Source organism: Gorilla gorilla, chromosome 2, assembly GCF_029281585.2.
Source record: "Gorilla gorilla gorilla isolate KB3781 chromosome 2, NHGRI_mGorGor1-v2.1_pri, whole genome shotgun sequence".
In the NCBI taxonomy this organism is placed as follows: Eukaryota; Metazoa; Chordata; class Mammalia; order Primates; family Hominidae; genus Gorilla; species Gorilla gorilla.
In genome coordinates, this window is record NC_086017.1 from 169,938,251 (window position 1) to 169,960,043 (window position 21,793).

Here is a 21,793-nt window from a genome sequence, read left to right on the forward strand (position 1 = left end):
CATAGGAAGTATCATAGCAGGGAGGAAGGAACACTGGAATTTGTATCTACTTTGGTTATAGTGTTGTCTCCATGGTTCTAATGAACTCTTTGACACAACTAGAAATAGGCTATCATTTACCCTGTTTGTATATTAATTTCCACTTTCTGAAAATGGATTTAAAATTTCTTAAAATGGATAGCCTTATTCCTTGTTGTCTTCTTTATTTTATTTTTATTTGTTTTTGAGACAGAGTCTTGCTCTGTCGCTCAGGCTGGAGTTCAGTGGCGCGATCTCGGCTCACTGCAACCTCTGCCTCCCAGGGTCAAGCAATTCTCCTGCCTCAGCCTCCCGAGTAGCTGGAATTACAGGCTCCTGCCACCATACATGGCTAATTTTTGTATTTTTAGTAGAGATGGAGTTTCACCATGTTGGCCAGGCTGGTCTCGAACTCCTGACCTCAGGGGATCCGCTCACTTCCGCCTCCCAGAGTGCTGGGATTACAGGCGTGAGCCACTGCACCCGGCCTGTTGTCTACTTTAATATTGTCATTTGCATCTCATACATACAAAGAGATCATGTATATAAAAACTTTTTGAGAACAACCTGAGAATTTATTCATACATACAAAGAGATTATGTATGTAAAAACTCTTTGAGAACAACCTGAGAATTTATTCAGGTAAGATATTAATTAAAAGTTTATAGCAGCCAGGCATGGTGGCTCACACCTATAATCCCAGCACTTTGGGAGGCCGAGGTGGGCGGATCACCTGAGGTCGGGAGTTCTAGACAAGCCTGACCAACATGGAGAAACCTGTGTCTACTAAAAATACAAAAATTAGCTGGGCGTGGTGGCACATGCCTGTAATCCCAGCTACTCGGGAGGCTGAGGCAGGAGAATCGCTTGAACGTGAGAGGTGGAGGTTGAGGTGAACTGAGATCACGCCGTTGCACTCCAGCCTGGACAACAAGAGCAAAACTCTGTCTCAAAACAAACAAACAAACAAAAAAACAACCAACCAACCAAACAAATAAAACGTACATAGCATAAGGGAGAATTGCTTCCTTTTAATCAAATACTGACTTTTTCCGTCAGTGTGCCTGGAAAGCTTAGATTTTATGGAAGTTTGATGTGATATGATATGGTTGAAAAACCACTAAGTTGGGAGTCAGGAGTCCTGGCTCTAATGCTAGCTCTAACTAGTTCTGTCATCTTGGATAAGAAAGTTAACCTTCTGTGTCTCAGTTTTCTTTTCTTGTAGTGTCTTTTTTTTTTTTTTTCAAGTTTGAGCCACTATTATATTTCAAGTATCTACAACAAGAGCTCAATACAATTCCTAGCATTTATTACCCTTCCTAAAATAGGCGTATAAAATTGTATCTTTCTTTCCCATAATCAGAAAATAGCAATAACATACATATATACACATGCATATAAAAATGTGTATTTAAAAATGTTTGGTAGAAAAGGTACCATAATTACCAAAATACAGATATTATTTATATCATTTTCTGTTTCTATTTCCTTGTACTTTTCAAGTAGACTTTTTTTTTTTTATAATTATTATTATTATACTTTAAGTTTTAGGGTACATGTGCACAATGTGCAGGTTAGTTACATATGTATACATGTGCCATGCTGGTGTGCTGCACCCATTAACTCGTCATTTAGCATTAGGTATATCTCCTAATGCTATCCCTCCCCCCTCCCCCCACCCCACAACAGTCCCCAGAGTGTGATGTTCCCCTTCCTGTGTCCAAGTGTTCTCATTGTTCAATTCCCATCTATGAGTGAGAACATGCGGTGTTTGGTTTTTTGTCCTTGTGATAGTTTACTGAGAATGATGATTTCCAATTTCATCCATGTCCCTACAAAGGACATGAACTCATCATTTTTTATGGCTGCATAGTATTCCATGGTGTATATGTGCCACATTTTCTTAATCCAGTCTATCACTGTTGGACATTTGAGTTGGTTCCAAGTCTTTGCTATTGTGAATAATGCCGCAATAAACATACGTGTGCATGTGTCTTTATAGCAGCATGATTTATAGTCCTTTGGGTATATACCCAGTAATGGGATGACTGGGTCAAATGGTATTTCTAGTTCTAGATCCCTGAGGAATCGCCACACTGACTTCCACGGTGGTTGAACTAGTTTACAGACCCACCAACAGTGTAAAAGTGTTCCTATTTCTCCACATCCTCTCTAGCATCTGTTGTTTCCTGACTTTTTAATGATCGCCATTCTAGCTGGTGTGAGATGGTATCTCATTGTGGTTTTGATTTGCATTTCTCTAATGGCCAGTGATCATGAGCATTTTTTCATGTGTCTTTTGGCTGCATAAATGTCTTCTTTTGGGAAGTGTCTGTTCATATCCTTTGCCCACTTTTTGATGGGGTTCTTTGTTTTTTTCTTGTAAATTTGTTTGAGTTCATTGTAGATTCTGGATATTAGCTCTTTGTCAGATGAGTAGGTTGCAAAAATTTTCTCCCATTTTATAGGTTGCCTGTTCACTCTGATGGTAGTTTCTTTTGCTGTGCAGAAGCTCTTTAGTTTAATTAGATCCCATTTGTCAATTTTGGCTTTTGTTGCCATTGCTTTTGGTGTTTTAGACATGAAGTCCTTGCCCATGCCTATGTCCTGAATGGTAATGCCTAGGTTTTCTTCTGGGGTTTTTATGGTTTTAGGTCTAACGTTTAAGTCTTTAACCCATCTTGAATTAATTTTTGTATAAGGTGTAAGGAAGGGATCCAGTTTCAGCTTTCTACATATGGCTAGCCAGTTTTCCCAGCACCATTTATTAAATAGGGAATCCTTTCCCCATTGCTTGTTTTTGTCAGGTTTGTCAAAGATCAGATAGTTGTAGATATGCGGCATTATTTCTGAGGGCTCTGTTCTGTTCCATTGATCTATATCTCTGTTTTGGTACCAGTACCATGCTGTTTTGGGTACTGTAGCCTTGTAGTATAGTTTGAAGTCAGGTAGCATGATGGGACGTATCTCAAAATAATAAGAGCTATCTATAGCAAACCCACAGCCAATATCATACTGAATGGGCAAAAACTGGAAGCATTCCCTTTGAAAACTGGCACAAGACAGGGATGCCCTCTCTCACCACTCCTATTCAACATAGTGTTGGAAGTGCTGGCCAGGGCAATTAGGCAAGAGAAGGAAATAAAGGGTATTCAATTAGGAAAAGAGGAAGTCAAATTGTCCCTGTTTGCAGACAACATGATTGTATATCTAGAAAACCCCATTGTCTCAGCCCAAAATCTCCTTAAGCTGACAAGCAACTTCAGCAAAGTCTCAGGATACAAAATCAATGTACAAAAATCTCAAGCATTCTTATACACCAATAACAGACAAGCAGAGAGCCAAATCATGAGTGAACTCCCATTCACAATTGCTTCAAAGAGAATAAAATACTTAGGAATCCAACTTACAAGGGACGTGAAGAACCTCTTCAAGGAGAGCTACAAACCACTGCTCAATAAAATAAAAGAGGATACAAACAAATGAAAGAACATTCCATGCTCATGGGTAGGAAGAATCAATATCGTGAAAATGGCCATACTGCCCAAGGGAATTTATAGATTCAATGCCATCCCCATCAAGCTACCAATGACTTTCTTCACAGAATTGGAAAAAACCACTTTAAAGTTCGTATGGAACGAAAAAAGAGCCCGCATCGCCAAGTCAATCCTAAGCCAAAAGAACAAAGCTGGAGGCATCACGCTACCTGTCGTCTTGTAGTGTCTTTTAAGGAAATTACCTCCTGTTCAATTTCTTTTTCTTGTAGTGTCTTTTAAGGAAATTATCTCCTGTTCAATTTGGATCCTATTATAATATAATTACAATTGTTTCAACAAGACTATATAGGTCACTACTGTCCCTAAGTTCTCTTAGCTATTGCTCCATGGTGCTAGTTGCTGGATGGGTCACTGGGAAGGGCACGAAGCCTTCTGGGTTTACCACTTTTGCTTTTTCTCTGGGCAGGCAGTTTGTCTAACTGAACCCTGTGGTGTGCATTTGGCTGTTTGCAGGGCTGTAGAGAGACCTGTGTGATGATAGGGTGAAAGTTCTGTGCCCAAGATGTGCACATCTTTTATTCCCTTTTTCCCTAATTTTTAAATCGACACATAATTATACATATTTATGGGTACAATTTGATGTTTCCATACACAGATACATTGTGTAACAATCAAATCAGAGTATGTAGCATATCCATCACCTCATGCATCTATCACTTTTTTGCAGTGACAACACTCAAAACCCTCTCTTCTAGCTATTTTTCAATGTATAATCCCTTACTGTTAACCATGGTCATCCTGCTGTGCAATAGAACACCAGAATTTACTCCTCCTAATTGTAACTTTGTACCCTTTGATTAATCTCTCCCTGTCCTCCTTTCTCCAGTCTCCTCCCCAGTCTCTAGTTAAACCACTGATCTACTCACTACTTCTATAAGATCAGGTTTTTAAAAAATATATATATATTTTATTCCACATATGCATAGTATTTGTCTTTCTGTGTTTTATTCCTTATAATTCCTTGGTCCATACGCCTGGTAAAAGAAGACAGTGGAGTGGTAATCCTAAGCAGGAAAGCATATTTAAAGATTCTTTCAAACTCTCCCTCTCAAATCATTTGCCTTACTTAAAACCTCCTTTTTACTCTTAAAGGCTTCTTAGTATTCCATCTAATTTCCTCCACAATGGGAAATTTTAGAGTAAGACTTTTAGAGCCAGAAAAGACCTGTGCCATCATCAGGTCAAATCCTCTTATTTAAAACTGGGGAAATTGAATCCAAGAGAGCTTGTGTTCCATGTCCAAGGTGATTCAGCTCGTTAGAGCTCATGTCTACTGATTCTCATTTCAGCGAATTTTCAACCGGGCTGTAGTAGGGCAGTGAATTAAAGATTCATTTATTTTATTAAGCTTCTTTTGGAAATTCTTCCTGAGAAGTGTATCGTTATTCACTCTTTATCCTGATTTTCTGTAGTGATGTGAGATTGGTATTAGAGAGAAATGTTGTTCTCACAGGAAAGAGCTTGAGAGTACTGTGCTTTGGGAGGATGGGGCACTTGGGCTGCCAGAGGGCAGGAGCAAAGGCCGTGGACTCTGGGAAAACATCGGAAGGAAGAGAGATAAAGAGCCTAACTTGGCTTCATCATTTTTTCCCTGGTGTCCATTGAGAATTGGTGCTTAGACTGAATGAAGAAATGAGGACTAAAGCAGTAGCTGCTCATCAGTTTTCTTCAGTCTGTATTCTGCATTACAGGACTAGACTAGTTTTTTCTAGTTTTTTCCTTTTAATCTTTAACTTTGAACTGTGAAATAATGCAGTAAAAGCTACTACTGTTTGCTGAGTATTTGAATGTACTCTTCCTCTTTTGTCCCAATTTAGTAATTGCAGATTTTTCTCGTGTCTTTATGTGACATCCCTTTCGGTTGCTGTTTTTGCTGTTTATGTAATGTACTTCTCTTTAGGAACCTTCTGTTTGGTTCTCTTTTCAAAGTCTGTTTTTCTTTTTTTTTATTTAGGGGGTATAACGTGTATTCTTTCACTAATCTGTGCCTTGGCTCTTGCCTACTTGGATCAGAGAGCAGAGAGAATCCTTCATAAAGAACAAGGAAAAACAGGTAAGTCTAAATGAAAGAATGGGACTTAGGGGAATTATGGCCTTTGTGAGATTTTACAATGAGATCTAAGTTCCTAATGAAGTGTTGTAAAACCAGGTGGAGCTTAAGACATGATTTTTATTTTTTATTTCCAAATTGATTTCCACTGTTCTAAATTTTTAGATGTATTTTCTTTTCCCCTTAAATCGTTTGGCAGAATTTACATTCTCGATTGTATATTTGCAAAATGATTATTCTTGGAAAGGAGCAGGAAAGGTAGATGCCAGTCTTAGTCTTAGGTTTTGCTTTTTCTTATGTCTTTGTAAGTTATCCCAGAAATGATGTTTGTGTAATTTACTAGAAAAGTATTTTTTTAAGTTGAATTGCAAAGATTAATCACAAGATTTTAAAAAATAATCTTGACTATAGATGAAAGCTCCTTAGGTATGCAAAATTATGCTGATAGTGTCTTCCCTTTCTTCTCTAAGGTGAAGTTATTAAATTAACTGATGTAAAGGACTTCTCCTTACCCCTGTGGCTCATATTTATCATCTGTGTCTGCTATTATGTTGCTGTGTTCCCTTTTATTGGACTTGGGAAGTGAGTATTCTCTGTTTCCATTATTTCTTGTCTAAATTATCATGGGTGAGTTCAATCACATAAATGTAGTTTTTAAAGCAGTAAATCTTGCTTCTCTGGTTATAGTTTATATTTTCACAGGAATTACTTTAGATCCTGGGATATACATTTTCTTTTAGCTTAAGGTTTAGTATTGGTTTTATACTTTTATTATTCTTTTGAAGAAATACCTGTATTACTCCACTCTCATGCTGCTAATAAAAAACTGCCCCAGATTGGGTAATTTATAAAGGAAAAAGATTTAATTGACTCACAGTTCCATAGGGCTGGGAAGGCCTCAGGAAACTTATAACCATGGCAGAAAGGGAAGCAAACATTCTTCATTCACATGGTGGCAGGAGAGAGAAATGAGTGCCAGCAGGGGAAATGCCAGCTGCTTATAAAATCATCAAATCTCGTGAGAACTCACTCACTATCACGAGAACAGCTTGGGGGAAACCACTCCCATGATTCAATTACCTTCTACAGGGTCATTTCCATGACAGGTGGGGATTATGGGGATTACAATTCAAGATGAGCTTTGGATGGGGACACAGCCAAACCATGTCAGTACCTAAAAATTTTTGATTCGTAATATTGATTTAATAGTTGATTTTAGACTAGTATTCTTTTTCATTCCCTCTTTATTCCTTGGTTAGAAAGGCTCTTACTGAGAATGGAGACTGTTTTTTGGTGCACTGTGCCTGGGAACATCTCCATTGATTAGGACTGTAATTCTGCCAGACTTAAATTCTGGGTTCAAAGCAAATTCTTCTTTGCTTTATCTTCTACTTCTCTCTCCTTTTTCATTGGCAGCTGCTTAAGCAGCGCAATGTAAGTGTGTTTGTGTAAGGGTATGGTTTATACCCTTTAAGTTCAGGCTGTCCTTTTAAATAGTTGGAGACAAGAACCCTGTTTATTATTTAGCAAAGAACCCATTCAGTACTGCTTTTAAGGAAAAGAAGCAGCCTTAAGTCCCTGTGGTAGTATATTTGATTTTCTGAAAATTTGTGTGTATTCCTTGCTGCATACCAGAAAAGGGAAAAAATATGCATCATATTTCATTTAGTCAGTAAACATTAATATAAATACTGAAGCTTTAGCAGATTGCCTGAAGGTGAATATAAATAAGGTGGGAGAATAATATCAAGAAAGAAGCTAATTAAACTTGAGTTATTTTTATTCAACTTTATTTTTTGAAAACAGAGTCGTTCTCTCTAATGTGCTAATTTCTCTGTCTTTTTAATTTTAGAGTTTTCTTTACAGAGAAATTTGGATTTTCTTCCCAGGCAGCAAGTGCAATTAACAGGTATTTTAAAATTAATTTTGTAAGTGCCTATTGCATGTGAAGTGTGGGTCTTTATAATCAAATGTTAAAAGAAGCAAAAAAGATGTATGTGACCTAATATTTTTTAAGTGCGAAACTGGGACTACATTGGGACTTGAATCCTGAGTGGCTGTGTTTAAATTAGTGGAAAACCAAAGAAGTCTTGGACTGCTTTTTATATTTTTTGATGAGCATTTCATAAGAATGTTAAATGAGTTAGGATTTGCTTTGCCTGATATTTTCAAGACTTTCTTGAAACTGATGTTTGACTGTGTTGCATTTCATGAAATGTCTTATGTGTTCTCTGGGCAGTGTTGTATATGTCATATCAGCTCCCATGTCCCCGGTGTTTGGGCTCCTGGTGGATAAAACAGGGAAGAACATCATCTGGGTTCTTTGCGCCGTAGCAGCCACTCTTGTGTCCCACATGATGCTGGCCTTTACGATGTGGAACCCTTGGATTGCTATGGTAACGTCTGTGTTAGCACATGGTCGGGTCAGGGCTTCAGCAAGGAGTCTGTCATGTTCATCTAAGTAGGCACGCTCAGCAAATTCAGATGACAAGGCCTATGATAGTGGGGAGACGACAACTTGATTCCAATTTCTACAAAATAATTTTTTTTAAAGTATAATTATGAATTATTAACATATAAGGTATCTTTTAATTTCATTTGGTTTATTTAACCAGTTAACTTCAGTGCTGAAAGAGAATTTGAAATAAAGTAGCCTTATAAAAGCCAGAATGCTTATTAGTCCCATTTGTTTTTCTAAAACAAGTGACTTAAAAGAAGGCATTCCATCATAGATGGCAAAAAACCAAAAATCTGTTGGACCAGTAACTCTTCTTTTTCTTTGACTTGCTTAGTAGGTTAAAAAGTGATAATGAATTCAAGTTTTTGTTATTGTTCTTCAAAACATCATTTTTAAGACCCGAGGCTCTAGTGCTGCATTTCCTACCTGTTAATAAAGGAATATCTGGAACATAAATATTTGTGCAGTGAGTGGGCATTTCTCTAGAAGTGTTTCAACAGATACAGTACAGACTCCTAGAAGTAGAGATGCTACAGCAGTGGGTTTGCATATTTAACATCTTGGTTGAGATTGTGAAACTTTCTCCGATAACTTTCTACCCATTTATAACTTTAGTAATATACAATGTGACTTTTTTTAGTATGCTTGCTAGTATTGGGCATTGTCATTGTTTTAATCTTTGCCAATCTGATAGTTATAAGTGATACTCATTTAAATTTAAATCACAATATTTCTTTTTTAATTGAAGAAAAAAATCAGCATTAGGTGAGGTTTACCAAGCATTGGTGGTGATTACTGGGTATTGGTGACTCAGACGCAGGATGATGGACTGTTGGCATGATATTGCCTTGATTGCCTAATCTGTAACTCCTAATAAATACTGGAAAATTAGCTTGCCTGAAACATTGGTAAGAACTTTTTAAAAATTACCTTTATTTTCTTACTTGGTCCTTGACTGCATCTTGGGCCCCAGCCAGTTATATATGCATATAATATGATGACAAATGAAAATGGTTAAGACAGTGTGTATCTTGTCGCTAGAAGGATACTCTTAGGGCAGAGACTTTTTTGTATATTTTGAATATGAATTTTAGCCTAATAACAACAAAATTTGCTTGAATATATATATACTAACTACTCTGTCACTTTTGCCAATCTGCATTAAAGGAAAATCACCTTTAGTTAATGTAAGACTGTGACCTTTTTCTGTGTTGCTTTCTGTAGTGTCTTCTGGGACTCTCCTACTCATTGCTTGCCTGTGCATTGTGGCCAATGGTGGCATTTGTAGTTCCTGAACATCAGCTGGGAACTGCATATGGCTTGTAAGTATTTACGCTGTGGATCGTATATGTCTGTCTCTGCTATGTCAATTTAATTATCATATAAAACTCCAGATCTGAATCTAGTCGTCATCCAGCCTCTGGGGTAGCGCTGAACCTGGAGATAACTGGAAAAGTCAGTAAATCTATTTAAGATACTGTTGTGGCCACAAAAGAGCCTCCAGCAAGAGGGCTGGAGTAAGCTAACCCAGAAGAAGTCCTTGCTGACATTATAATCTCCCTGCCTGTTTATGTGAGGCTTCTTAGTGAGAAGCTGAGTCCAGTCCCTGGCACAGAAAGGCAGGGGGGGAAACTGCACCTGTGGTTGATATTCACATGGCCCTTCTTTCATTCAGCACAAAGGTATTGAATCCACATTGCGCTTAATGAGACAAGCTCCCTTACCTTTGAGCAGTCTAGTAGTGGAAATAGTTAATGGGATAAAAACCAATCCAAAATCTAATCAAGTCATCCCTGGTGGAAAACATCTCTGAACACAAATAGTATATGGTTCACAGATACTAATATTTATAGTGAAGTGTTAGCCTATGTGTGAAGACTTTTGAAAATGAAATGTGTCTTTATATTTCTTCCATTGTAGCATGCAGTCCATTCAGAATCTTGGGTTGGCCATCATTTCCATCATTGCTGGTATGATACTGGATTCTCGGGGGTATTTGTTTTTGGAAGTGTTCTTCATTGCCTGTGTTTCTTGTGAGTATTCCGTATGACAACATTTTGTTTCTTTTACTACATAACAGAATGTTCTTATTTTTACTGAGGCATAGCTCCCAGATTTGCCTAATTCTCGCCTGTGTATTAGAATTTCATAGCTGGTGACTTTCTAGCCCTCTGAAGATTCACAGGCATTTTTTAGGAGATTCCTATCCTTAAAGGCAGTGATTGAGTTGGTTTCATATTGTGTTTTAACTATTTACAGTTTAAAAAAAAAAAAGCATTTTCCCACTTAAAGTGGAACAATTTGAAGAGTCCTGAGTATATCCTTAATGTGACTATGTGGAAACGTTGGTGTGATTTAGGTGTGAGTACTCATGGTTATTCATTAGGCAGTTTTAACTGATTTTTATTTTTAGTCTGTAATTTAGTTTTTACCTGTAATTTCATTGGTTTGAAATAGGAAGCATTAGGAAACTTGAAAAATACATAAAAATAATAGCATTTGTCCGTAGGTAATCTTTACCATACATATAAATTGTGTTTATCTGAAAAGAAAATTCTCCTTAACACATCAAGATGTCTTTTATACTTCAATATTGTGCTTAAAATGACAAACCACAGTGATGATTTTATCAAACTCTGTTTTCATTTATAGGGAATAAAGACCATCCATACCTGAAGTGTGGTATTTGCAGATAATTGCTTATGAGTTGCCTTGAGTGCATTTTATTATCTCATAAATAAACGTGCTTGTTTTAGAAACAAGGACGTCAAGTTTTAAAAATAAATGTTTAAAAAAGTGGGTCATATAAGAATTTCAAACATTAAATCATAAAATGTTTTTTGTCTATTTTTGTTGTTGCAGCATATGGTTAAATGTCAGCCCACAGTTCAACACATATTTGGGTCTCAAAGCAAACAGTGTGCCATTTGAATATGTTTTTCTGTTATTTTATTTTATTATTATTACTTTTTTAGAGACAGGATTTGTCTCTGTCACCCAGACTGGAATGCAGTGGAGCAGTCACAGCTCAATGTAACTTTGAGCTGCAGAGTTCAGGTGATCCTCCCACCTCAGCCTCCGTGGTAGCTAAGACTACAGGTGTGCACCACCATACTTGGCTGGTTTTTAAATTTTTTTGTGAAGATGCTGTCTCACTGTGTTGCCCAGGCTGGACTTGAACTCCTGGCCTCAAGCGCTCCTCCTGCCTTTGGGATTACAGGCATGAATCAAAATAATAAGATAATAGGCCTGCCCTATTATTTTAAAGTAAATTAAACAGTGTTCTTCACTTATTAAAGGAAAAAGCCAAGGGAAAACTTGAATTTTGAGGTCTTGATTGATTTGAGTCTAATGACCACATTTTAATGTTTGGTTACTTGAAATTTGTAAAATGGACATGGCATTTTCAGACTTAAAGCCCCCAAAAGACTACTGTTTGGCTTCCTCTGAAATGATAAACAATCGGGGGCTGGCAGGAGTTTTTGGTAAGTCCTGCAAAGGACCAGCACTGGGAAAGGGAGAGGAAAGAGGGGCAAGGCTGGGCTATGGCTGGGTCGGCTCCCTTTTTTCTAGGGGCCTCAACTTCTTTGTTTCTGGCCCTGCCACCCCTGGGCTGAGTAGCCTTGGAGAAAATAGTGTGTAACTTATTTTTAGTGCTTTTGGAAAATAAAATAATGGGAATGATATTTTTATTTAAAATAGCAATTAATAAAGGTTTGATTGTGTCTAAGCTTTGCTTTGTGATTATGATTACATAGGAATCATTGGGAAGAAATACATATTTTAAGGGCCCTATGTTTTTTCACTCCTAGTGTCACTTTTATCTGTGGTCTTACTCTATTTGGTGAATCGTGCCCAGGGTAAGTAGAAGATCTGATATTTGCTTCTTAAACCGCAGTGGATCATCTTGTGGGGTGTCTGGGTCTGCCTCTTTGGGGGCCAGTGCTTTAGTCCATGCAGTAGTGACTTTCTGTTCATAATGATGGAAACACATTTGATTATGTAATATATAATTATGTTTTCTGGGCCTTCATATTTATTAAAATTGCTGTCATTTTTTTAAATCTTCTAGCCAGATGAGTTTCTTATAATATAAAATCTTAGATGTTATTTTTATATTAACATAAAGAAATATAGCATTTAAAAAGTAACCTAAAGCCCCTCTGTGTTATTGTCCTACATTAAAAAAAATCAGAACTAAGCAAATTTATAGCTATAATTTACATTTTAAGGTTCAAGATGTTTGGTTTAGAATTAGAAATTACAGATTTTTTTTCTTTTGCTAATTCATACTGTATGCATTAGTGCATTTTTGTTGTCGTTGTTCTTGATAAGATTTTGATGTTGTCCTTAGTAATTTTTCTAACTGCTTGCTCCTAAAGAGTTTTATATATTTAGTAGAATATAATATATATGCTATGTAAATAATTTTAGGTCATTTCCTTTTTTTTTATTTAAATAGTTTTTTTTTTCTTTTCTTTTTTTCTTTGACAGAGTCTCACTCTGTCACCCAGGCTGGAGTGCAGTGGTGCGATCCTAGCTCACTGCAGCCTCAACCTCCCAGGCGCAAGTGATCCTCCCACTTTAGCCTTCCAAACAGCTGGGACTATAGGTGTATGCCACCACAGCCAGCTAATTTTAAAATTTTTTCTAGATATGGGGTCCCCCTATGTTGCCCAGGCTGGTTTCAAACTCCTGAGCTCAAGCAATCCTCCCGCCTTAGCCTGGGATTTACAGGCGTGAGCTACCACACCTGTTCATTTCCTTTAATTTCTCTTAATTTTCACTATTATTGAATATTAATACAGTGTCCTAAGTAACAACACTTGAAGCAATACATAAGTCCAAACTTGAAAAAATGCTTAAATTAAGGGGTGATTATTTATATCACACAAGAATTTCATTTTTTCCCTTTGGGAAGGTTCCAGTAGATAAACCATTACTTTTTCATCGTCGATAGCTTTTTCTATTACTTAAAATACAGTATATCTATGCAAATGGTTGCATGTATGTGTGTATGGTTGAAATTTACTTACTGATAATACTTATATGGAAAAGATCTATGTTTATTTGTGTTTTAGGTGGGAACCTAAATTATTCTGCAAGACAAAGGGAAGAAATAAAATTTTCCCATACTGAGTAAGTATTAAAAGGGTGAAAAGTTGTCTTTATTTTTGAAATCTTAAATATGAGCATTTCATTTCAAGGTTTGGGCTTTGAAGTTTTTTTTTTTTTTTTTTTTTTTGATTCCCATGCTTGTCGTCTAGGCTGGAGTGTAGTGGCATGGTCACAGCTCACTGAAGCCTCAACTTCCTCAGCTCAGGCAATCCTCCCATCTCAGCCTCCCAAGTAGCTGGGACTACAGTTGTGTGCCACCATGTCTGGCTAATTTTTTGTATTTTTAGTAGAGATGGGGTTTTGCCATGTTGCCCAGGCTGGTCTAGAACTCCTGGGCTCAAGCGATCTGCCTGCATCTGCCTCCCAAAGTGCTGGGATTACGGATGTGAGCCACTGCGCCTGGCCTGGGCTTTGAACTTCTAAGAGAGTCTTCCTTGAGTTTTGAGAGCTAGCTATTATGTGTGTGAAACTATTATAACAACATTCTTGTTTGCTTCAGAAAATTTAAAAATGGATATTAAGGCTTGAAACGAAGGAAAAAAAATAATTCAATTTAAGTTGCTCTCTGTGAGATAGAGAGAGACACACGGGGGGGGGGGAGAGAGAGAGAGAGAGATCGATCTGTATTACTTGTAATTTATTGGAGGAAAGGCCTTTGTCCTGAGGTCCTGGATTGGACTTACCCTTCCATTCTCTCAGATATTTTCTTTTTCTTAAGTAGTTGATAATTTTTCATCTTCTTCTGGTACCAATATGTGGTTCTGTGTTCTCTGATTCATTTGGAAGAGATTTAAGTATATAGCGTGGTGATTAAGTTAACTTATTTCTTTTTCTAAAAGTATGTACTGAAACATAATAGTGATTCCGTTTCCTGTTATTTCTAATATTTTTAGACTTTGAAGTTTTTATGATTTTAAACATTTATTTGTAAATATATATACCATGTGATTGTAATTGTTGTGACTTTTGACTAGGTTAAAATCTGGTAGAACAGTCTGTTTTTTTGAGATGGGGTGGTTTTGGTCATATTAAATTCACTTTTAACAAATACATCTTAAAATAATCAGAAGTATGAGTTTTGAATATCTTTATGATAGTCATATGATGTTAAAAGTTTGGAAACAACATAAATGTCTTAGAGTAGGGAAAATGGTTAAATATACCATGACATATCCATGTGATATGTTGTTAAAACCATGTTTTAGAAGGATTTTTAATGTCATAGATGCTTAACATGCCATATGCTAAGTAAACAAAAGATAAAAATGCAAATATAATATCCTAATTTTATTCAAGAAAAAGTATGCTGTCACATGCTTGTTTTAAACCCAATTACTTATGTATAATAGAAAATATACCACTAGAAATAACCTCATATTAATTGAAACCTCAGAATATTAATTAAAAACTCAGAATATTTTTCAAATTTTCTACATTGATCTTTTGTGACTTTTAGGATCAAGAAGAATTAAAAAATTACTCAGAAAAAAATATGTAGCTTAGTATTTGCTATTACATGTCTTGTAATGCTTGGTTTTCATTTTATAAGGCAGGTGAACTTCATGTTTTTTTCTTTCTCTTTGATAATTTATTGCATTATGTTTTGCAGATGAGAAGTTAAAATGAATGTGTCATGAGAATGGGCTTAACACATCGTTGGTTTGAAAACTTCCATTTTTAAAAATTTAGAGTTTAGTCATTAGGAAAAATAATGGACTGGAAAGTTATATTTATATCCAAATATACCTATTTCAAAGTGTATTTGTGAGGCCTGTTTTAGCCTGTGTCTTTTGTATTGTGTGTTGCTAAAGAATTCTACTTTTAGTAGGCTAATCAACAATGAAAGGGTTAGAAAATTGCTGTGGAACATCCAGGTGAACTTCAGGAAAGATAGTGAAAAATGGAAAACATTGGAGCTTCTGTTGAGATAATCTTCATTAGGTATATATCTTAGAGATACAGCCTTTTCTTTATCTTATAGCAGGAAAAAAAAATTTTTTGAGGGAAATAGAAGGGCTGTGTTACACAAAATAAACAATGGCATTGTCATAGGCCTTCCTTTTAGTAGTAGGGCATAATGCTAGGGAATATATGAAGATGTTTTTATGAAGTCTCTTTCTGATCATGAACAATAGCTTGCGCTCTACTCTGTAGTTATGTGGATTGCTGAGCAATGACCCTTTTCAATTTCTTATTTCTGTGTTACTGAGGACCCTAATCACTTAGGGATGTAATTTTATAGTATAAACTTTCTGTACTGTTTTTCTTATAGTCTAATAAGTAAAAAGTGTCCTTCAAATTATGATAATTGCCTATGTACACGGATAAATTAAAACACTGCACACGGAGTACTTGATGTCTTCTTTTGATTTTAAAAAATACAAAAACACTGATTTTAACTTTTATTCATGCAGAAGATTATCTAGAAGAAAATCCAAGTTAGAATAAAGAGAACTTGCCCAATTACAGTCACTGAAAGATTATGGGGGCAGCTTTTTCTCCAGAGTAGAACTTTAAGTAACATATGTGGTTTTTTTATATTAAATAAAATATGAGTATGAAGCTTCTCTGACAAACTTTAAATACTTTTTAATATTTTTCAGCCTTAACATATTATTTGTTAAAGTCAAGGAATGCAGATATTTTAGACAAGATATTAAACCAATGTATTTAGCTGATTATATTGTTTAAAGCACATGGCATGATATTGTAAGTGTAAATGTTTGGGAACAGATTGAAAGTACGTTCCTTATGCAAGGTAGCTTGGCAGCTTTATTTACATCTGTTTTTCTGACTTACAGTTTATTGTGTTGATATGACTTGTCTCTGTGTCCCTACCCAAATCTCATCTCGAATTGTAATCCCTATGTGTTTGAGGGAGGGACCTGGTGGGAGGTGATTGGATCATGGGGGCAGTTTCTCCCATGCTGTTCTTGTGATAGTGAGGGAATTCTCATGAGATCTCATGGTTTAAAAGTGTGGCACTTCCCCTTCACGCTCTCTCTCTCTCTCCTACCACCATGTAAGATGTGCCTTGCTTCCCCTTTGCCTTATTCCATGATTTTAAGTTTCCTGAGGCCTCCCAGCCATATGGAAGCGTGAGTCAGTTAAACCCCTCTAATTTACAAATTACCCAGTCTCAGGTAGTATCTTTATGGCAGTGTGAGAACTGACTAATACATGTGTCATTATTGAGTTGTTAGTTCTTTAGGCTCTGACTGCCATATGACTGTTTCAGCACATGGGTGTTGAATATTGACCTCACAAGTGGGGGAGAGTGCAGGAAGTCCACACTACTTCTGCTGGAAGGCCCATGTGGCCTGGCCTCTTGCCTTCTCTCTCCACCGCCTCTGTGCCCCAGCCACAGTGAGCTGCTTACATGTTTTGAAATGGGTTGTGTTCCTTTCCCTCCCAGCGGCTTTGTCCACACTGTTCCCTTTGCTTAGAATGTTTTCTCCAAGGCTCTCTAGAACCTGTTTTTACCTGATTTATACCAGAAAACCTTAGCCCCCAGCCCAGAACCATTCTTCCTCATGGAAGCTCTTCCAGATCCTTCAGGGTGTATTGGGTTCTTCTAAGTTGCTGTGATCTTGCAGTTTTCCTTTTTAGCTTACCTCAACTTAAAATAATGAAGAATCTCTGATAATGTGGGTGTGGGTGTCTCTCTTTTCCTTAGATTGGAAGCTCCTTGAGGGCAGGGACTGCGTCCGTTTTGTTATCGATGATTATATTGGTAGTGCCTAGCAAAAGTAGGCACAAAATAAATATTTTTTTGAATGATATATAAAAGGAGTAAATTAGAATAACCCTTTTGGAGGATGAATTGGCAATATGAATAAAAAGACCTAAAAGGGGGATGATGGTGGGCTAAATGCCTTTTGGCTTAGCAATTCCATTTCTAATAACTTGTCCTAAAGAAACCATCAGACAAATATACATGTAAATATATTTTAAGAAAGTGTCTTCACTGCCAGATTTTATAATAGCCTAAAGTATAATAGAAAGCCACTCTAATTTACAATAATAGGGGATTTGTTAAGTACATCATATTACATACCTAAAGTGAAATATTAAGTAGTCATTAAATGGTTTTGTTAGAGAACATATTGACATGGAATAATGTTGATGGCATTTTCACACGGAAGATTCATAGTGGTGCCATTTTTATAAAAACATATATATCTGCATGATATGTACACCAGTGTCTCTGAATGATGAATTTCTATTGGCTTATTTATGTTTTCTGATTTTTTTTCACAATAGCTCTTTAATGTGTAATGAAGGTTTTAAAAACCCCACAAAGACTATAATTCAATGCAAGTTTGAGTCCTGCTGTTTTAAAAAAGTGATAATGTTCAGAAGGGAGGAAAGGAACAGGTAGTGTTTTTCAAAGAACTCTGGGGGTGAAGATGGGAGTTCAACGGTGCCATGAGTTAGAAATCAAATTTGCATTGCCAGGAATAAAATTGCACGTAAAGGGAATTTTCAGAGACAAAATGGAAAAGAATGGCGTCAAGGATAAATGAAACAATGCCTTTATTTTTTAGTCCTAGTATTCACTGGTAGCAAACAACAGCTCCAACTTGTGTGCATGCTGCTCATGATATCTGGAAGGCCTCAACTCCAGCCTCATATCCTTTGCCCTCTTCCATTTGAGTGTTCCTGAGTGCCCCAGTGGGGATTTGGTTGTAAGCCTTCAGCAGTGATTTGCTGCCAAAAAGTTCATGGAAGAAAGCTTTGAGTTTTTGTAAGAAATACTAAAAAGCCCTGATATCGTGTAGGCCAGATAGCCAAACTTAGTGTAACTTATTAATATTTATTTCTCTCAAGTATATTAGTATATATGGTCATGTTTTCCTGTGCACATATCTTTTCTTCAGTGGATCTTTATCAGTTCCAGGTTTTGGCAGCTGCCTGCTACAGTAGTCTACTGTATTCCCAAAACTGATCTTCCCCTTGTAGATTTGGCAGATTTATTGTGTAATGAAAATCGGTGGACCTACAGGGCATTTCATTTCAGATTATCATGTACTTGCAGGCATTTGCCATTTTGTCTTTTTGAAGAGGATCACCTTCCGTGTGTGTCTTCCAAGTTTTACCATGTAGTAGCTTTTATGTTTCCATTTTCTTATTAGCAAAATAGAAGATCACTAGAGTTCCTTCTATAGCACTCTCATTCTTAATTTATGAGACATAAGGATATGGCTAATATATGTTAGATGTGTATTGGTGGATGACCTAAAACATCTACAAATTTATCTCTCCATACCTTGTGTAGTTGATGGGTTGGGCAAGCTGGGCCTTCCTGGATTGCATTCACATTACTGTGGTAAGTAAATGAAGCACCCTGGAGGGGCAACAGAATGCCCTCTGGAATTTCTAAAAGTCAATGAGTTATCCCAAACAGCTGAAAGTGTGGGCTAACTTCTTGCAAGTCTTGCTCCCTCCCGCCAATATTGAGGCTTGTTCAGTTTTCCAAGGAAAATCTGATTATTGTGGGGGTTCTATGTGTTACCATGTTCAGATAGTTTTTAACCTTTGGAAGCCAACCCTGTCTGCCCTGGGGAAGAGGTAAAGAAAAATTTCACGACAAAAGGGAAACCCCCGCCTCCAGCCCAGTAGAGCCCAGATTTCACAGGGTAAAGTGAACAAGAGATGGACAGTGGATAGAGTGGGTGGGAGGAGGATGAGAGAGAGGCTGGGCTGGAGCTGGAAGCAACAGGGTTCAAGAACTGGGAAGAGAAAATGGCTGGAGGTAGTAGGAAGGTGGGCCTGGCAGCAGGTCATCCCAGGATTTTAGAGTCATGCCTATGAGGTGGAGTGAGTGTTAGAGGGAAGGTAAGAGTCCTCTTCCGGCTCTGGCAGGGTCCATGGAGGTAGAGGCCAGGCTTAGTGGATGGGAAGGTACAGGGAATGGGCCTGAGGACAATCATATTATCTCTTAAAATGTTTTCCATGACTTCTATTTTTTTTTAGAATTCTGTGAATTTTAATAGAGATTTGTGCTATGACACCACAATTAGGATGCAGAACAAATAGTTCCTTAATGTTTCAAAGGAAAAATATTATAATTGCCTTTTAAGATAACGTATGTATTCTTTTCATGTGGAAATATTTGAATTATCTTAGAAAGTTCTAGTTTATTTGTCAGCACTTAGATTTTTAAAATGCTTTTCGAGTCTAATGACTAAGTACGTAAGGTTTTATGATCATGCTACCTAGTATATTTCGTAGACAATTTTTCACCTTTTAACATTTCTGAAATTGGGATGTGTCTTATCTTTGTTAGCATTTCATGATTCAAAGAAGTACAGTAGTGGGGAAAACCAAGCATGATGCTTGTGGCGATGTCATGTTGCTTCCTGAGTAAGATGTTCATGGGCTTCTGGGTCTTCGTGTCTGGCATCATTGACTCCGAGGCTCTTTGCTAGACCTGGCAACTCAGAGATGTGGAAAGTGTGGACCACCTTGCTCAAGGGTCTCATGAATGAGTGGGGAAATACACAGAGGATCAGTGATTCAGTGACTCTGATACAGCGTGATGAGGGCTGTCAGAGCAATGACAAGACTTAATAAGGTTCAGAGAACCTAGGACACCTGCATGATTTGAAGAGGAGGTGATCTTTGAGCTGCATTGTAAAGGGTGAGTAGGATAGCTCATCTAAAGCTGAGAAGGTGCAGGATGGGAGGGAGGAGGAGAAGACGTCCCAGAGCTAATCCTGAGAGAGGCTGCTGGTGAATGGAAATGAAATGAAAGTGGCATGTGGGGAATTTAGTTGTGCAAGGCAGATCACTGAAGTCTGTTTCTTCGATGTTCAGGATTGTGATCATAATCTTTTGAGCTTCTGGAAGATATTAATGCTGGTGATTCTCAAGGTAGGATTTGAATTTTAGAAAGATGACCCTTTAAGCAGTAGGAATGGAATGGATTGGGGGTTGAGGGGAACAAATTTGGAGGTAGGAGAATGGTTAATAGGTTGGAGCATTGAAGCTGGAGACATGATGGGCCTTGAATTAAGGCAGCGGTAGTGAAGATGGAAAGGAGGGACAGGTGCTTATGGTGCTTGGGAGGTTGAACTGACAGGTGGTCATTTGCTGGATGTGAGGTGGGGGAGAGGCCAGAGTTAAGGACGACTCCCAGACTCCTGCCTAGGGTGGACAGTGGTGCCATTCGGCCATCAAGACCACAGGTGAGAAGGTGCAGGGTTGGGAGGAAAATGAGTTTAGTTTTGGCATTGCGGAGCTTGCGGTGCCCGAGATTTGTATGAACAGGAACATGGGTTCAAAATGTGAGAGAGGATTGCTCTGGGGTGTGATTTGGGAGCCATCGGGGAGTGAGTGAGATTCCTCAGAAAGAATGTGGGATAAGATAAGAGGGCCAAGGACAGAGTCCTGGGTCACATCCACTCACCCCCTGGGAGCAGGGAGTGATGCAGTCTATGGAAGCTAAAGAGGTTTTAAGAGGGAGTGAGTGGGCCAGGCGTGGTGGCTCATGCCTGTAAACCCAGCACTTTGGGAGGCTGAGGCGGGTGGATCACCTGAGGTCAGGAGTTTGAGACCAGCCTGGCCAATATGGTGAAACCCCATCTCTACTAAAAATACAAAAATTAGCTGGGCGTGGTAGCGAGTGCCTGTCATCCCAGCTACTCGGGAGGCTGAGGCAGGAGAATTGCTTGAACCCGGGAGGTGGAGGTTGCAGTGAGCCAAGATTGTGCCATTGCACTCCAGCCTGGGTGACAAGAGTGAAACTCCGTCTCAAAAAAAAAAAAAACAAAAAAAAAAAAAAACAAAAAAAGGAGTGAGTGACAGTGTCAAATGCCAAGAAAGGTAGAGAGGATAGGGGCTGACAGTGTCTGTTTAACTTGTAACTGGGAAGTCATTAGTTTGTTTTTGAGAGGAATTTCAGTGGACTGAGGTGGTGGGGTAGGCAGCAGCCAGGGTATAATGATTTGGAGTATGAATTCAAGGTAGAAATTACAGTAAAAATTGTAGCCTGCCCTTGCAAGAAACTAGGCTATAAAAGAAGAGAGTGTAAGACGGTCTTCAGAGGCTGCTGCTTTGATTGTTGGGTTAATGCTTTATAAAGTCCTCTTTATTAATGTGTTTTTCTACTTGCAGAGTAGAACATTCTCAGACTCTGCGATTCTTTAATTTTCCTGAAGTGGCACTCTTTGCTTTTTGTTCATGATTTAACCACTATAAAAATGCCCAGCTATAGCTTGCCGCAAGAACATAAGTTTGGCTTCTTATCATGGAATTCTTTTTGAGGCCATTACCTTTGAAGTTGTTTGATACGTTAAAAAAAAATCCTCAACAAAACAAAAAGTTGGGAAGTACAAATACTAAAGAGATTTAGCTTGTTTATAGGAAAGTAAAAGATAATGAGAATACGTAACTTTATAAGCTCAGGTTATGCTTAATTGCAAGCAATTAAAAACTTTCCCCTTTTTATTGCCTTTGAAATATGGGATAAAAGGAAAAAGTGAGAATGCTTGCAGGTTGTGTGTCCTGGGACTGCTTTGAATTGAAGTTGGTGGGTGTTAGAACAAATAAGTCCCAAAGAACTTGTGATTTAGTTTTATAGGCACACAT

The 21,793-nt window shown here is 37.7% G+C and overlaps 1 protein-coding gene across 6 annotated transcripts in view; it reads left to right on the forward strand.

Moving 5' to 3' along the window:
* The window catches only part of MFSD1 (major facilitator superfamily domain containing 1), a 73,127-nt gene that overhangs the window by 17,592 nt on the left and 33,742 nt on the right, over nucleotides 1–21,793 (forward strand). For 2 of the 6 annotated variants that reach the window (XM_063704325.1, XM_031009275.3), the window contains exons 8-16: nucleotides 5,530–5,628; nucleotides 6,096–6,207; nucleotides 7,478–7,534; nucleotides 7,865–8,021; nucleotides 9,308–9,405; nucleotides 10,004–10,116; nucleotides 11,896–11,943; nucleotides 13,165–13,222; nucleotides 14,811–15,549. In XM_063704325.1, the coding sequence (XP_063560395.1) occupies nucleotides 5,530–5,628; nucleotides 6,096–6,207; nucleotides 7,478–7,534; nucleotides 7,865–8,021; nucleotides 9,308–9,405; nucleotides 10,004–10,116; nucleotides 11,896–11,943; nucleotides 13,165–13,222; nucleotides 14,811–14,814 (746 nt within the window). In that variant the 3' untranslated portion in view covers nucleotides 14,815–15,549. Of the gene's footprint in view, nucleotides 1–5,529; nucleotides 5,629–6,095; nucleotides 6,208–7,477; nucleotides 7,535–7,864; nucleotides 8,022–9,307; nucleotides 9,406–10,003; nucleotides 10,117–11,895; nucleotides 11,944–13,164; nucleotides 13,227–14,810; nucleotides 15,550–21,793 lie in introns of those variants that run through there. The other 4 variants (XM_055381904.2, XM_055381905.2, XM_031009276.3 and 1 more) reach the window with 2 other exon arrangements.